General features: G+C 54.1%; 3 protein-coding genes across 3 annotated transcripts; 1 reads left to right on the top strand and 2 right to left on the bottom strand.

Moving 5' to 3' along the window:
- Nucleotides 1-651: 651 nt before the first annotated feature.
- PSV08DRAFT_201137 (Aldehyde/histidinol dehydrogenase) lies at nucleotides 652-2,963 on the bottom strand. The gene is made up of 4 exons (XM_014225807.2): nucleotides 2,116-2,963; nucleotides 1,418-2,061; nucleotides 1,123-1,362; nucleotides 652-1,068 (listed from the first exon to the last, which is right to left on the bottom strand). Exons 1-4 carry the CDS (start codon nucleotides 2,768-2,770, stop codon nucleotides 892-894), a joined length of 1,716 nt encoding a protein of 571 aa, XP_014081282.2. The 5' UTR covers nucleotides 2,771-2,963; the 3' UTR covers nucleotides 652-891.
- Nucleotides 2,964-3,145: 182 nt separating this feature from the next.
- PSV08DRAFT_409295 (Calreticulin) lies at nucleotides 3,146-9,731 on the bottom strand (the record flags this gene model as incomplete). Its single annotated transcript, XM_066093819.1, has 10 exons — nucleotides 3,146-3,970; nucleotides 4,022-4,675; nucleotides 4,724-4,854; nucleotides 4,908-5,187; nucleotides 5,246-5,381; nucleotides 6,851-6,896; nucleotides 7,180-7,241; nucleotides 7,791-7,888; nucleotides 7,960-8,986; nucleotides 9,109-9,731. 10 exons carry the CDS (start codon nucleotides 9,729-9,731, stop codon nucleotides 3,455-3,457), a joined length of 3,573 nt encoding a protein of 1,190 aa, XP_065949191.1. The 3' UTR covers nucleotides 3,146-3,454.
- A 2,064-nt stretch (nucleotides 9,732-11,795) lies between these two features.
- On the top strand, nucleotides 11,796-14,121 carry PSV08DRAFT_361652 (major facilitator superfamily-domain-containing protein). Its single transcript, XM_014225803.2, has 3 exons — nucleotides 11,796-12,536; nucleotides 12,615-13,296; nucleotides 13,432-14,121. The coding sequence occupies exons 1-3, from the start codon at nucleotides 11,818-11,820 to the stop codon at nucleotides 13,918-13,920; spliced, it is 1,890 nt and encodes a 629-aa protein (XP_014081278.1). The 5' UTR covers nucleotides 11,796-11,817; the 3' UTR covers nucleotides 13,921-14,121.
- Nucleotides 14,122-14,305: the final 184 nt, after the last annotated feature.

Below are 14,305 nucleotides of genomic sequence, written 5' to 3'. Positions count from 1 at the left end.
CATGGGGGGGGGGGGGGGTGTGTGGGGTGTGGGGTCCACCCGTGCGTGTCTGTCTGCGTGTCTGTGTGTGTGTGTGCATCGGCGATTGCATAGCCCTCTCTCTCTCACTCTCTTACTTGACTGCGTATATGTGTGTGTATGTATGTACTAAGGCAGGTGAGGCGCGTCTTTTGCTAATAAGGCGGGCGTGTATGCGTATGTCTGGTTCCTTGGCAGCAATCTTGCTTGCTTGCTGCTTTGCTCCCCGCCCTCCAGCCAACGGGAGGGCGTCGCAAGAGAACAGAACAAAAGAAGCTCAAGGGGAAATGCACTGTGTTATGTGTACATGTGTTTTTTTTCTTCTGCATACTGAATGCACAAAATGACTTGGAAGCTGGGGTTGATTATTTCTCTCGTTGGATTGCCCCCCGGGCCGGTAGCGTTGAAGCGTTTCCGAGTGGAGCCGAGAACACATTTGCCCCCAGCCCGTTTGTGAGTGATTATGACCTCACTTGTTGCTTTTTTACCCATTTCCCCGATCGCTTGGCTAGAGTCACGTGGCACTTTATCCTAAAAGAGAAAAGGTGCGACTTGGCATTTTACCTGACTCTTTTACATGCATAGTATAGAGTAAGGTAACTTGATGCAGAACAGTCAGAACCTTGAAAGAGATTACGGCGGTTAAACAATGTTCATGTAAGCTTATTTGTTTCCTTCTCTCATTTCCAAAATTTAAGGTTTTTGGTACTACATGGGTCATTTTAAAATTCCTCCAGCCGTTTAATGGGGTTCTTTTTTTGTGTGTACATAGTGTGGTTCTTTGTTCATAAAACCAGAACGCCCACCTCACTCCCGAGAGAGGCCGTGCAACAACCACCACCACCACCAAAAAAATACGCCAGATTTGTTTACTTAGCTCTGAGTCGGCATGTTGACCGACGCCTTTGTCGCGACTGCATCCTCGCTCCTCCACAGGCTAGTTACCGTCTTTTGCTGTGTGTAGAACAGCAGGCCTGGCTTGCCGTAGAATGTGTTTGCGCCGCCTCCTGCAACCGACTTCTTGTTGCCGGTGAAGGAGAACATGGGGAGCTACGCCATTGTTAATATCCCTTCGTATTCATCGAGACTAGTCGGCACACTTACAGGGACTGGAATCGGCACGTTGATACCAACTTGACCTGCCTCAATCTCGCGCTGGAAACGGCCGGCAGTTGCCCCTGAGCGGGTGAAGATGGCGGTACCGTTTCCGTACTCGTTTGCGTTAATCATATCAATGGCCTCGTCAATCGTCTCGACGTTCAGGCACACAAGCACTGGCCCGAAGATTTCCTCCTTGTAGCACTTCATGTGGGGCTTGACGTTGGCGATAATCGTAGGGCCAACCTATGACCTCGATTAGTCTAATGTTACAAATCCACACGTCGCCACTGCTACTTACCCAGTTGCCATTGGCATACTTCTCAGACGGTGGCTTTTGGCCGCGTCCGTCAAGGAGAATAGTCGCACCCTCCTCCTCGGCGCTGGCAATCAGCTCTTCGATTCTCTTCTTAGACTCTGGGCTGATGACCGGTCCAAGATCGGCGCCGTCTTCGAAACCACCGTTCATGGAAAGGTCCTTTGCGCGCTCGGCAATCTCAGGAACCCAGTCCTTTGTCTCGCCAATCATGACCAAGGTACTCAAAGCCATGCATCGCTGCCCGGCCGCTCCGAAAGCAGCACCGGCAATGGCATTGAGCGCATGGTTCTTGTTACAGTCAGGAAGCACAGCAGCGTGGTTCTTGGCGCCCAAGTTGGCCTGTACACGTTTGCCCTGGGCAGATGCGCGTGCGTAAATGTATTCTCCGGCCTTGTTGCTTCCTACAAAGCTGATGGCCTTGATGCGGGGCTCGTCAATGATGAAGTCGACAGTCTTGGCCGAACCGTGAATGATGTTGATGACACCAGGGGGGAAGCCAGCCTTCTCGGCAAGCTCAGCCAAAATCATACACGCGCCAGGGTCGCGTTCCGAGGGCTTGATGACAACAGTGTTACCTGTCACGGCGGCGATGGGAATGGTCCAGAGCGGAATCATCGCGGGAAAGTCTTGCCAAATGCATTAGCAATATCCTTGTGTAGCACCTCAGCTCTTGTACTCACTAAAAGGGCAAATGGCAGCCACAACACCCAGTGGCTCCCTGTAGCTGCGTGTCTCCATGTCCTTGGCGACCTCGAGCACTTCGCCCGTCATCTGGGTTGTGATACCGCATGCTGTCTCCGCGACCTGGAGACCGCGAAGCACATCACCTCGGGCGTCTGCAAACGTCTTGCCCTGTTCAAGTGTGATGCTGGCCGCCAGCCTGTCCCAGTTCTCGCGAATCAAGTGTGTGTATTTGAACAAAATCTGCTGCCTGTGAAGCAAACTCGTCTCCTTCCATGGCTTGAAGGCCTTTTCGGCGCTGTCCACGGCCGCCTTGAGCTCCTCATCCGTGCTTTGCGGAACCCGTGTCACCAGGTTGTTGGTCGCTGGGTCGTGCAGATCAATCCATTGCGTAGCCTTGGAGGCCACAAACTGGTTGTCGATAAAGTTCTGTGTGTCTACCGGCGATTGGATTGGCTCGTGGTTCATAGGGTACGACTCGGCCGCTGCAGACGATGCTGGCTTCAGGTGCTGAGCGGTGGCATGCAGCCGCCGAGCAGCAACCTTGCTTTGACTGATGGGAGTCGACATTCTGGTGAATAGAGGAGTTGCGCGAACCAAGGACGAACGAGCGGTCAGCGTCGGAAGGCGGGCCAGCGCTCGGCGGGAGGCCATAGTATTGCTCAAAGGCAGTTGCCGGGTCGAGCGTGGGGGAATGCAATGCGAGAGTTCAAGACCGACTCGAGGAGAAACCGAGAAAGTCTTGCAACGCAATCCACAAGGCGAATTGAACTATATTATCAGAGAACAAGTCGACGTGTTATCCAAAAAAGCACCTCTACCTGTTAAAGGAAATTTGTTCCGAGCTACCGTTTGTAACCAACCCTCGGAACTCTGGAGAAGTGGCCCCGCAGTCCACTCCCGAGGTAGCCCTGGCTATCCAAGGCTTATCCTCACCTCCGCAGCGTCTACCGCGTCTGTGTGGTCTGTGGCGTCTACGGGGTCGTACATGTCGTACACTACCACCACGCGCCCTCAACACCACATCTGTACCCATAAGAGCACGTTTCAGTTTCAATGACTTTGCTTGCATCGTTCAATGTGTGCTGATTTTTGTTTCTTCAGAAATTGCATACTTCATTTGCCTAGTATTAGATCACGACACGGTAGCAATTAACGCCATAGAACTCAAACTGTTATATAACCATAGTTCTGAAAAAAAAAGCCTTCATGCCGGGTCGGGTGAATCCTCCCAGACCAAGTCACATTCGCGAGGCACTAATGTTTTCCCCATCCCGCACTCTCTCAACTAGATGTGCCTTTTGCAACAACAACAACAACAACACCGTTTTCGACTATCTATGAGGCATTTGCCCGTGTGTTGCGCTTGTTGACCTCGGCCTGAGCCTTCTCAGATCCAGTAGCGACAGCCTCGGCGGCCTTGTCCTTGGCCTTTCCGGCAGTGTCCTTTGCCTTCTTCGCCTGGGCCTTGACCTGCTCTGCTGAGGGAGCACCACCAGATCCAAGAAGAGCAGTGGCGAGGATGGCAATGATGGTGATGGCTAGAACACCGATACCGCCAGCAACCTCGGGAACAAACTTGATGGCCTCAACGGGATCACGCTTGGCAATCTCAACAAAGAGGTTGAACTTCTCCTTGACATAGAGAACCGGGTCATCCTGGAAGACGAGATCAGAGGGTGACTTGGGCTTATCCTCAGACTTGGGCTTGGTGGCCTCCTCCTCCGCCTTCTCAGCGGGGTGCTTGATGTCAAATGTCTCAGCCTTGAACTTCTCGGCGTCCTCGATGGAGTGGCCAATATAGATGTTGTCGAAGAGAATGTCCTTGGACATGGTCCAGATCTCGAAACCAATCTATTGCAATGTTAGCGAGAAGCTACAACAAATCCGACACGAGGAACTTACAGCGCCAATGGGCTCAAAGTTGGCCGGGGTCTTGTCCTCAAAGTAGTCAGGGTTGGCAATCTTGCGGGGAGCCCAGACACCCTTGTAAGCAGGGTTGTCGATGAAAGGAGCGGTCCACTTGCCCTTGTAGGCAGGGTTCTTCTTCATAGGAGGCTCCCACTTGCCGCAGCCAGAGACTTCGTCACACTTGGGGTTGGGAACAGTGGGTGGGATCCAGTCACCATCCTCCTCGTCGTCCCAGTCCTCGGGCTTCTCAGCCTCCGGGTCAGGAATGGTCTTGGGCTCATCCTCGAGCCAGTCCTCAGGCTTGGTGGCCTCCTCGTCGACAATCTCAAATGGAGCGTCTTCGTCCCAGTCCTCGGGCTTGGAAGCCTCGGGGTCAGGAATACGGGCCTCATCAACCCAGTCTTCGGGCTTGGAGTCCTTGGGGTCGTCAATCTCCTCTGGGGGGTTGACAGAGGGATCAAAGTCCTCAAGAAGGGTACCGTTGCGAGTAGACTCGCCGTCAATCTTGATCTCAAAGGTCTGGTCGGGCTTGACAATGAGAGTGTAGAGGGTCGAAGTCTTGACGATACGCGCCATGGGAGGGTTCTTGAGGTGCTTCTCCTCGTACTCGCCGGTCTTGGGGTTCTTGTGGCGGAAGATGAAGTGAACCTAGAACGTCAGCATTCAAGTATACAACGGCAAGTCAATATTGCGTACCTTGTTGGTAGCACCGCACTTGTCGGGACCAAACATGATGATGTATGGCGAGGCATTGGAGAATTCCTCGGCGTGAAGGGCCGCGTTGTCCTGGAGGAGCTTCAGGTACGCACCACCGCAGTCAAGACCGTCTGTTTTCATGTTAGAATGCCAATGTAGCCCAAATCGTACCGACAAAACTCACTCTGAAGCTTGACTTCGTACTGAACAACGAGGGTGTTGTCCTTGTTGTCAATGGCCTTGGGGAACTTGGCGGAGATGGCATGGTGAGCGGCCTGGTCCTTGATAACCAATCCCTTGTCACCCTCAATGCCCTTGAGCACAGAAGGCTCCTCGACGGCCCAGGTACCAACGTATGCCCACTCCTCTTCGTCATTGACCTCCTTCTTCGCATTTGAGCGTTTCCATCGAGTTTCCCAGTCGTCAGTGAATTGCTCGAGGAAGGGCGCCTTGACGGTTGTGGCCTGCAAAAAAAAAGTCAGTGAATGCCTCTTTTGAACGAGGAGCAGTGTGGAAACATACCTTGAAGGTAGGCTTTGTGATGGCGGATGAGGGCGAGGCCTCGGCTTCGGGGGAGCTGGCGTCTTCTGCGCGCACAAAGGCGGCAGCGAGCGCAGCGGTAGCACCAATTGCAAAGCGCATTGTGCGTGCCTGCCGTCTAGGAAGAACAGAGGACTTGAATCAGGATGGAGTGGAGGGTTGGAGGGAAGTCTGGGGCGAAGTGGTAGCTAAATAAATGCGGGCGTCGTACTCTAGCTCAAGGCCACGGTGGTCAACTTCAGGGAAGGCGGGCAGCAAAGCTCTCCACTATTCTCGGTTAGTGGCCGGGTGCCACGGACCCCTGCCAACGGCTATGGAAACGCGCAGAAGAACGCTCTACGTACGCATGCGCATTTGACAGCTGGCCTCTTGCACGTTGGTCCTGATACAAGTGCCCTGTGCAGCCGTGGAATGAAATATGATCAATTGCCTATTCTGTATGTATAATTATGCAGTCGGTCTTGGATTCACGATAGCTCCTGCCTTTATTGCGCGAGACACTGACTACTTACCTCCACCACCCCTGGCATTCCCGCTAGCCCGAATGCATAAGCACGACTACCACTCGTGGTTATGTAAGAATGCCTTGCCATTGTTCAAGTTGCCATTCGAGGCCAACTCGTGAAACATGGTTTGCCTGGTGTATTGTTCAACGGTCTGAACATGACGTTCAAAACGGTGGATGCGGCAACAGGCCCTCGCGTACATGATACCTATCTATCTCTTCAAGCCACTGGGTAGCGAGAGACGAGGTCACGATTGAAGCAATCAAATGAGGTGTCGCACGGCCACTGAAAGACAGGCAGACCCTTGGCATCGTCGCCTGGCACCACCCGCACAGCCCTGTTCAGCCGCGCGACTCCGTAATTATGGTAAGTAAGCATACGGAGGTGCCTTTCAAAAGTATTGTCTGACGCTAATCTCGGCGATTCGGCGCAACTCTTCTTGGCGCAACTCCCACCTTTGAGCTGAGGAGCTGTTTGATCAGCCTACCTGCTACTACGTAGTTATCTTCTTACTATGGCTCCTTATACTGATATATATACCCGTACCTTAGTAATCGCGTTGAAGTCACCTCCTATTGGCAAGAATACGTCACAAGTTGCTGCGCTAACTGGTGTTTACCCTCGTACTGTTGATCGTATCTATAGTAGAGCTATTGCTGCAGGCTTTGAGCCAAACGAACTTCCTATTAAGATTCTTCCACACCACGTTCAGGATGCTCCAAAGACTAGTAGACCTGCTAAGCAGGCAGAGGAGGTGAAGGAGCAGATATTCCAACAAGTACGACACGATAGATATAGACGAGAGAAGAGCTGTGCTGACCTTGCTGGTGGGCTCAGTCTCCAAGGAGTCGAAATCTCTGCCTCTACCGTCTGGAGGGTGTTAAGAGCAGCAGGATACAGGAAGACCAAGCCAACGAGGAAGCCTGGGTTGACACAGGAGATGAGGAGTGCTCGTCTTAAGTGGGCATTAGAGCATAAGGACTGGACGTTGGAGGACTGGAAGAATGTCATCTAGACAGACGAGACGTCAGTGGTGATTAACCACCGACGTGGGGGCTACAGAGTCTGGAGAAAGGCAGACGAGAGAGTAGTCAAGAGCTGCATCCGTGAGAGGTGGAAGGGATACTCTGAGTTCATGTTCTGGGGCTGCTTCTCGTACGACAAGAAAGGTCCATGCCATGTCTATCAGCCAGAGACAAAGGCAGAGAAAGAGGATGCTGCTCGTCGGATTGAGCAGCTGAACGCTGAGCTTGAGCCTCTACAGAGAGAGGAGTGGGAGCTGTTAGAGTCTATGAGGAGGATAGGGCTACGTAATAAGCGTGGCAGAAAGCCTCAATGGAGATGGACAGAGAAGACAGGCAAGCTGGTGCGCACGTCTAGAGGTGGCATAGACTGGTGGAGATATCAGACCTGCGTTCTGATCCCAAAGCTGATTCCTTTCGCCAAAGAATGCCTCCAAGATAGACCTCAGACTGTTGTAATGGAGGATAAGGCACCTAGCCACGCCCACCACTACCAGAGTGTGATCTATCGCCTGCACGACGTTGAGAGACTACTCTGGTGTGGTAACTCGCCAGACTGTAACTGTATTGAGCCATGCTAGTTCTATATGAAAAGAGAGACTACGAAGAAAGGAGCTCCACAGTCAAGGGCTGAGGCAGTCAGAGTCTGGCAGAACTGCTGGAGAGATCTCTCGCAACTTAAGATCCAAGCCTGGATTGAGCGAATCCTTATACACATTCAAAAGATCATTGAGCTACAAGGTGGCAATGAGTACATAGAGGGGAGAGACAAGCCTCGGCTAAGGCGGCCGTACATCGGCTAGATTATTCTTGGCAGACAATACTTTTGAAAGGCACCTCCGTACTAGTCCCCAATGTCATCTCAAGGCCCCACGCACGCTTACAGTCGACCATTGTGGGAATTAACTCATGCATTGTCATTGGTGACGGAGCCATTGCTATAGGCCCACAGATGCATTCCTAGGCAACATTGCAATCGAGATGTATATATCAAAACACCGCCGCCTAGCCAGGCCGTCAAGTGCGGCCCGAGTGTGTAGTATGCTCTTTGCCCCAGTCCTGTCCGTAAGAATAGTACAAGTCCCGAACGCCATGCGCTAAAGTCAAAGTCCTAGTTACTCCATGCCGCATTCCATATAACGTGACCTATGTCTCGTGCAGTATTTACTGTGTCAACCACCCTGCCTAGCAATGAGGGCGGCAGCGGCTCTTCCTCTTCGTCTCCAAACGGCATAAACATGCCCGATGGCGTCCTTCGAAGTTGGCCACTTTGCAGCGATGCTGATGATTCGCTGCGTCGAAATGAGTAAGGCTCCGAGCCTGTTGGTGTACTTGATCTACTTGATCCATTTGTGCCGTATGCACTGGCAGGATCAAAGTACTCTTCGCCCTCTTCGTCATCCTCGGCAAGCAGAAAGTTCCGTGAGGGATTCGAAGGCTTGAGTGTTTCCGAAGATGGCGATGGAGACAGCCCACGCGGCTTCCAGAATCCAAGCGAATGTGATTGCTGCGTCTCGGGCACATCTGGCGAGTCGGTGCGATACTTGAGCGTCGTGGATGGCAGCTTGGCAATCGTCTTGTTGTCACCACTGATGCTGGCTGTCGACGCTGTGCGCGAAAGCGGCTTCTTTCTACGTGATCGCTTCATCATGACGACGCCCTCGTCCGACGAAGAATCATTGTCCTGGTACTTTGCCCAGGGATTGTGGTTGCAGTCGTCCTCTTCGTCGTCGGCGTCCTTGCACTCGACGGCAATGCATTGCTCTACCTTATCGTCGAACCGGATGTGGCGCTTTTCTCCGTGATCCGGCGTGTGCAGCTCCGAGGTGGACTTTGAAGAAAAGTAGTCGGTTCCTTCTGAGAAGTGGCCTCGGGACAGGGTCGACGATGTGGGGAAGTCGGGAGTGACTCGGCCGATGATTGGTCGGGGCCTCCGCAGCTCCAGCGTCACACCGGTTGTTCGCTGCGCCTGCACCGACTCGGCCGCTTGCTGCACCAGCGACGACGATGAGATTGACTTTTGCAGCATTGCCTCGGACATGCTCCGCTTCTTGAGGATCGGCTTCTTGACGCCATTGACAAACGAATTCGTCTTGGACAGCCGGCTTTGCGGCTCTGAATTTTGCTGTGAGAAGAAGCGGTTTGACGCGGGCTGCAGTGGGCCGTACAGCCATGTCACGTCGACATCTTTCAGCCTGAGCGATTGGTTAGCCACCGCACAGGACACGAGAGAAAAAAAAACCTGCAAGCAGGGCGCACGGATGGGGGTTGATCGACACCCCTGCCGTGGCTGCCGATCGAAATCATCAGCACTCACCAATTCAGTGTTTCGGGCGACACCGTCTTTAGCTTAAACTGGGCCTTGGCCCACGTTCGCCACGAGGCATTTTCCAGTCTAGAGCGCTCGCCGTAGACGTTGCGGTGCTCGACAATGTGCCGCCACGACGACCAAATGTCTTCTTCGCGCCACTCGTACGAGAGGTAGTCGACATGGTGCGAGGGCTCCTTGCGCACGGCCGTGTCATCCTCGGACATTGGCAGAGGGTCCGGCGTGGTTAGCGGTGAGTCGGGCGAAAAGCCCTCCGTGGGCGATGGAGAGGGTGGCGCCGGCGACTGCATCGCAGCACTCGAGGGTTTTGATGAGGCTGCATCGGTCGACAGCGTGCTCTTGTCCTGCTGGCGTGCCGAGCTGTAGCTGGGAAACGACAGGCCATCGTCGTCGCTGCCCGAGTCGTCCGACTTTGTGTCGAGCGACAGACTGCTGCAGGGCGTCGAGTAGAGCGATGAGGTGCGCGAGGAGCTCAGCGAGGGCGAGCGCAGGTCGGGCAGCGAGTACTGGTTCTTGCGGAGCGGCGAGTAGGCGTCGTAGGCGAGCGACGACGACGAGGGCGAGCGTTGGAAGGGGGCGGCGTCTCGGGGTAGCGACAGCATGGCCGTCATGACTTTTGGCAGGCGTGGAGAGCCTCAGTATCAATCACAGGGTCTGCCACACGGCGTCGACAGAGCTGGGCCGGGTGGTGGTTGTCGACATGCGGCTCGGAGCGGCGAGGCGGTCCAGGTATATTTGGGGCGTTGGGACGGCGGGGAGAGACCGGGGAGAGGCTTCTTGGGCGGGGGAGTCGTCGACGCCGGGGGCAGGGCAGGGCAGGGCAGGGCAGGACGGGGCAGGGCGGCGGGTGAGGGGATTCGCAGGCGGCCTGGGGAGGGAGGACTGGAGAATTGAAGGTTTGGATATGGATGGCAATAGTGCGCAGAGCTTCGACCCAGACCGTCACCCACCGACGCAGCGACGCAGCAGGCTAGCCGCAACCCCGCAAGCCCGCGACTGCGCCCTGGCAAATCGGACGCCCTTCGCCCACGGCCCATACGCGTTGACGGGCTCCACAGCGTTGCGTCGTGCTGTCCAGTCGCTGCAGGCCAGGCCTGTCCGCTTGATCGGCATGCAGCCCAACAGATTGAAGGACCCGGAAGCCTAGACCGCTGCTAGGTGCAGTCGTCTTGACAACGCGCCTCGCCGCCGGCTGCCTCCAGCGCCCCGTGGCCGGGGGATGCATGCCGCACTGTCGACGACGCTGCAGCGCCGCTGAGCGCCCGCGACCACACCACGACGAGCGTCGAAGCCTCGCGCTGTGCGCCCGGCCGGCCGGCCTCACGACGCGGGCGGAGCGAACCACCGGTGGGCGCTGCCCCGGCGCAGAAGCAACTCCCGCCCCAGCTCGACGAGATGCCGCGGCCGCCTTGCGCTCCAGTCTATGCAATGCGACGCATGCCCGCCTCACTAGCCCTCGGCCTAGCTTCTCAACACCAAGCCACTGCTCGCGACTGCGACGCCGATACCCAGGCATATGACGAAAACCGTCCACAGCCCTCTGCCAAACGCCTGCTCCTCCGCATCTGCTTCGACCTCTCGGCGCTGGCGAACCTGTGGGGAATGACGTTGACTAGCAGTGCAGCAATTCAACAAAGCAAATCCGCCTGCTGTCGAGGCCCGGGAGGACCCCGGATCCACCTCAAGGGCCCTTATCATGATCGGTGCCCTATCCTGCATGTGCTGCGCCAACACGACATTGACCCCATCACCCAGCTGTACATATCTGTGTCCCAGTCCCCTCTTTTCAATCCCGATGCCTCGAGCCCGCTCAGCTCCTGCTGGAACGCGCGAAGGACAAGCCAACCATGGGCTATCTTTCAGTGGATACGGCGAGCCTCCATGGATCATGGCCGTGTTTGAAGAGAGAACAAAAAAACCACTCACCTCCGACCAAGGCTTGTTGTCATGCGAGCTGTATTGCCCTACCATCACTCGTCGTACTACTACTACACTCCCGCACCCATCCTTTCCCCTGCTCTTGTCCCGTCGAGGGCGGCACATACTAGTACTTTTCCTGTGTGCCATGTGTTACGTAATACACGTTTCCGTTCCGCGGTCTTCGAGCCGCATTCCACGCGAAGCTGTCCCTTGGCTTCCGGCAATACTCATGGCAGCAGTTGAAGGCGATAAGCTCTGCAGCGAGCATGGAACTCGTGGATAGACGTTGACAGCCCGTGGAACGTTGTACGGCAGCCTTGGACCCATCCTGCGGTGGCGCCCAGACATAGGGCTGATCAACCGTTTGGAGCAGCCACAAACGTCTTGACGCGTCCAGCACGCATGTATCAACGGTTTGTATACACACATGTATGCACGTTCGCATCTCATGGCGTACTCTTTACCAGGCGCGTCTAGGCCCTCTGTGTATGTGGCTGAAGACTTCTGCTGACAGATTGGTCGGCGCTGAAATCGATCCGAGCAACAACTCTGCAAGGGTCTGACACTGGTGCAAATGACGTTGCCTCGGTCTTCGTTGTTCTCAAAGCCCCGAATCGCGCGAGGCTTTCCTAGTATTGTTTCCAAGATCGTATTCGCGTGCGACAAAAATGTCACCGCCACCGTTTCGTGTGCCATTAGCTATATGTATATACTACGTGCCGCCGCGGTGCTGCCGCGAACGTTTGTTTTTCTCCAGTCATCCAACGACAATTCAACATGACTTCGACCCACGACACAGCAGCTCCCGCTGGGGGCACCCTGCCAGAGACGAATGCGCAACTGCCTGACAAAGACCTGAATGTGTCCACCTCATCGAGCGATCTCAGCATTGCAGCACGAGACAACACAGTAGAAGGAGATCAGCAAGACATACAGGAGAAAGATGCTGCCGTGGACGCCACTGGTGGTGCGGCTGCAGCACAGGGCGCACAGGGCGATGAGCGGCCACCGAGAACGAAACTACAGATCGCTCTGATCATGTTCTCGTTAGCCGTCGCGATCCTTCTCGTAGCCCTGGATGTCACCATCGTCACGACGGCCTTGCCTACGATTGCTGAAGAGTTCAAAGATGCTGCAGGATACACTTGGATTGGTACGGCATATCTGATTGCTCAGTCGGCGGCCGGGCCAATCTGGGGTAAAGTCTCGGACATATTCGGAAGGAAGCCCCTCTTGCTGCTCACCAACGCCATATTCTTCGTCGGCTCGCTCCTCGCTGGAGTTGCCGTCAATATGAATATGCTGATTGCTGCAAGAGCAATTCAAGGCATTGGTGGCGGTGGCCTGACCATTCTGGTCAACATTACCATCTCCGATCTTTTCTCTGTGCGGGACCGAGGCGCATACTATGGTATGATTGGCGGAGTCTGGGCACTGGCAAGTTCACTCGGACCGGTCGTTGGAGGACTGTTTACGCAAAAGGTTTCCTGGAGATGGTGAGTGACACTCATGCATGCACACATGCATGGCACGGTACATGCGTGAAACCTGTACTGACTTTGCTCTTACCACAGGTGCTTCTACATCAATCTGCCGTTTGATGGCCTTGCATTTTTCATTCTCTTCTTCTTCCTCGATGTCAGAACGCCCAAAACCCCACTGCGTGAGGGTCTCAAAGCCGTTGATTGGCTAGGCTCATTGGCCATGGTAGGTGGTGTCATCATGTTGTTACTGGGACTAGAATTCGGTGGTATCACACACCCCTGGGATTCTGCAACTGTTTTGTGCCTCATCATCTTCGGGGCGGTGGTTATTGGCATCTTCTTCCTCATTGAGTGGCGGGTAGCACCCTATCCCCTGATGCCTCTAGATCTTTTCTCAAAACGGTCCAACCTAGCTGCCTTGGCTGTCTGCTTCTTTCACGCATTCGTGTTCATTAGCGGCAACTACTTCCTCCCGCTCTACTTCCAGTCTGTTCTCGGAGCTACACCGATCCTTTCGGGTGTCTATCTCCTGCCACAAGCGATATCGCTGTCACTCCTCTCGGCGTTTACCGGTATCTTTATCAAGAAAACTGGTCAGTACCTGCCAATGATTTGGTTCGGCGTGTTTATGATGACTCTGGGCTTTGGATTGTTTATCGATCTCAATGTCAATTCATCCTGGGCCAAGATCATCATCTACCAAATCATTGGAGGTATCGGCATCGGACCGAACTTTCAAAGCCCCCTCATTGCCTTGCAAAGTCTCGTGCCGGTAAGTTCCTCCACCAGTCCGTGCCTCGGGTCGCTTATGCATACCTCAATGCGAAGCTGTACGCAGGGAGCGGGGTTGCTGGCTTGGCCATGATTACTGCTGCAACTAGGACACCGATGCTAACAAGCTTTGCAGAAACGAGACATTGCTACTGCAACCGCCACTTTTGGGTTTGTTCGCAACCTTGGATCAGCCATTTCGGTTGTTGTGGGTGGTGTGGTTTTTAACAATCAGATGAAATCAAAACAACCCGAACTGGCTGCCGCACTGGGCGCACAACGAGCAGCAGCGTTTAGTGGAGGCTCTGCACGTGCAAATGTAGGCCTCATCCAAGCTCTACCCCCAGCACAAAGGTTTGTGGCGAGAAGGGCGTTTGGAGACTCACTAAGCACCATGTGGATACTATACGTTGCATTTGCTGCCGCTGGACTAATAGCCAGCTTCTTGATCGGGCGTAATAAGCTTGACAAGCAGCATGAGGAAACCAAGACTGGACTCGACGTCGAGAGGACCAAGAGGCTAGAAAGGGAAGCTGAGCGAGCTGAAAGGCGAAAGAAGAGAGCTAGCAAAGGCTCACTACCTATTGACCCAGAGGTGCAAGCAACTGATGCTGGAAAGGAATAGGACAAAGAAACCACTGCATGATTTAATATATAATTGAATTCTGGGGTTTGCATTAGCGTTGCATCATGGCCGGAGTTTTGTTCCATGAATTTGAAGGCTTTTGCGACCAAAAGAATGTACATATCTAATACTGAAGCATGATAGACAGGTACTCATTTACATAATGTGATTTAAATTAATAGAGCGGCGGCTCTATCTAATCGATTTTGCGAGGTGTACATCGAGACCGAGATTTTCATCGGTCTGAGTGTCTTGTCCTCGTTGCTCATGGGGACTGTTACATTGTAATATGAACCTTTATTGGAGGAGGAAAAAAAGAAAAATCATTCCACCTTCTGATAATCCAGCTCATCACAAGTAAAAAGAAACATCAAAAACAATGCTC

The sequence above is a fragment of the Bipolaris maydis genome, assembly GCF_028858645.1.
Source record: "Bipolaris maydis strain C4 unplaced genomic scaffold PSV08scaffold_6, whole genome shotgun sequence".
NCBI classification, from domain to species: domain Eukaryota; kingdom Fungi; phylum Ascomycota; class Dothideomycetes; order Pleosporales; family Pleosporaceae; genus Bipolaris; species Bipolaris maydis.
This window is presented reverse-complemented; position numbering and strand designations above follow the sequence as displayed.

What these genes read in the sequence shown, in the direction of transcription:
- PSV08DRAFT_201137 (XM_014225807.2), bottom strand. Translation starts at nt 2,770, where the DNA reads ATGGCCTCCCGCCGAGCGCTGGCCCGCCTTCCGACGCTGACCGCTCGT. An exon ending in AGTATGCCAATGGCAACTGG is followed by an intron (nt 1,363 to 1,417) that starts GTAAGTAGCAGT and finishes TCGAGGTCATAG; the next exon opens with GTTGGCCCTACGATTATCGC. An exon ending in ACGTGCCGATTCCAGTCCCT is followed by an intron (nt 1,069 to 1,122) that starts GTAAGTGTGCCG and finishes ACAATGGCGTAG; the next exon opens with CTCCCCATGTTCTCCTTCAC.
- PSV08DRAFT_361652 (XM_014225803.2), top strand. Translation starts at nt 11,818, where the DNA reads ATGACTTCGACCCACGACACAGCAGCTCCCGCTGGGGGCACCCTGCCA. An exon ending in CAAAAGGTTTCCTGGAGATG is followed by an intron (nt 12,537 to 12,614) that starts GTGAGTGACACT and finishes CTCTTACCACAG; the next exon opens with GTGCTTCTACATCAATCTGC. An exon ending in CCTTGCAAAGTCTCGTGCCG is followed by an intron (nt 13,297 to 13,431) that starts GTAAGTTCCTCC and finishes CAAGCTTTGCAG; the next exon opens with AAACGAGACATTGCTACTGC.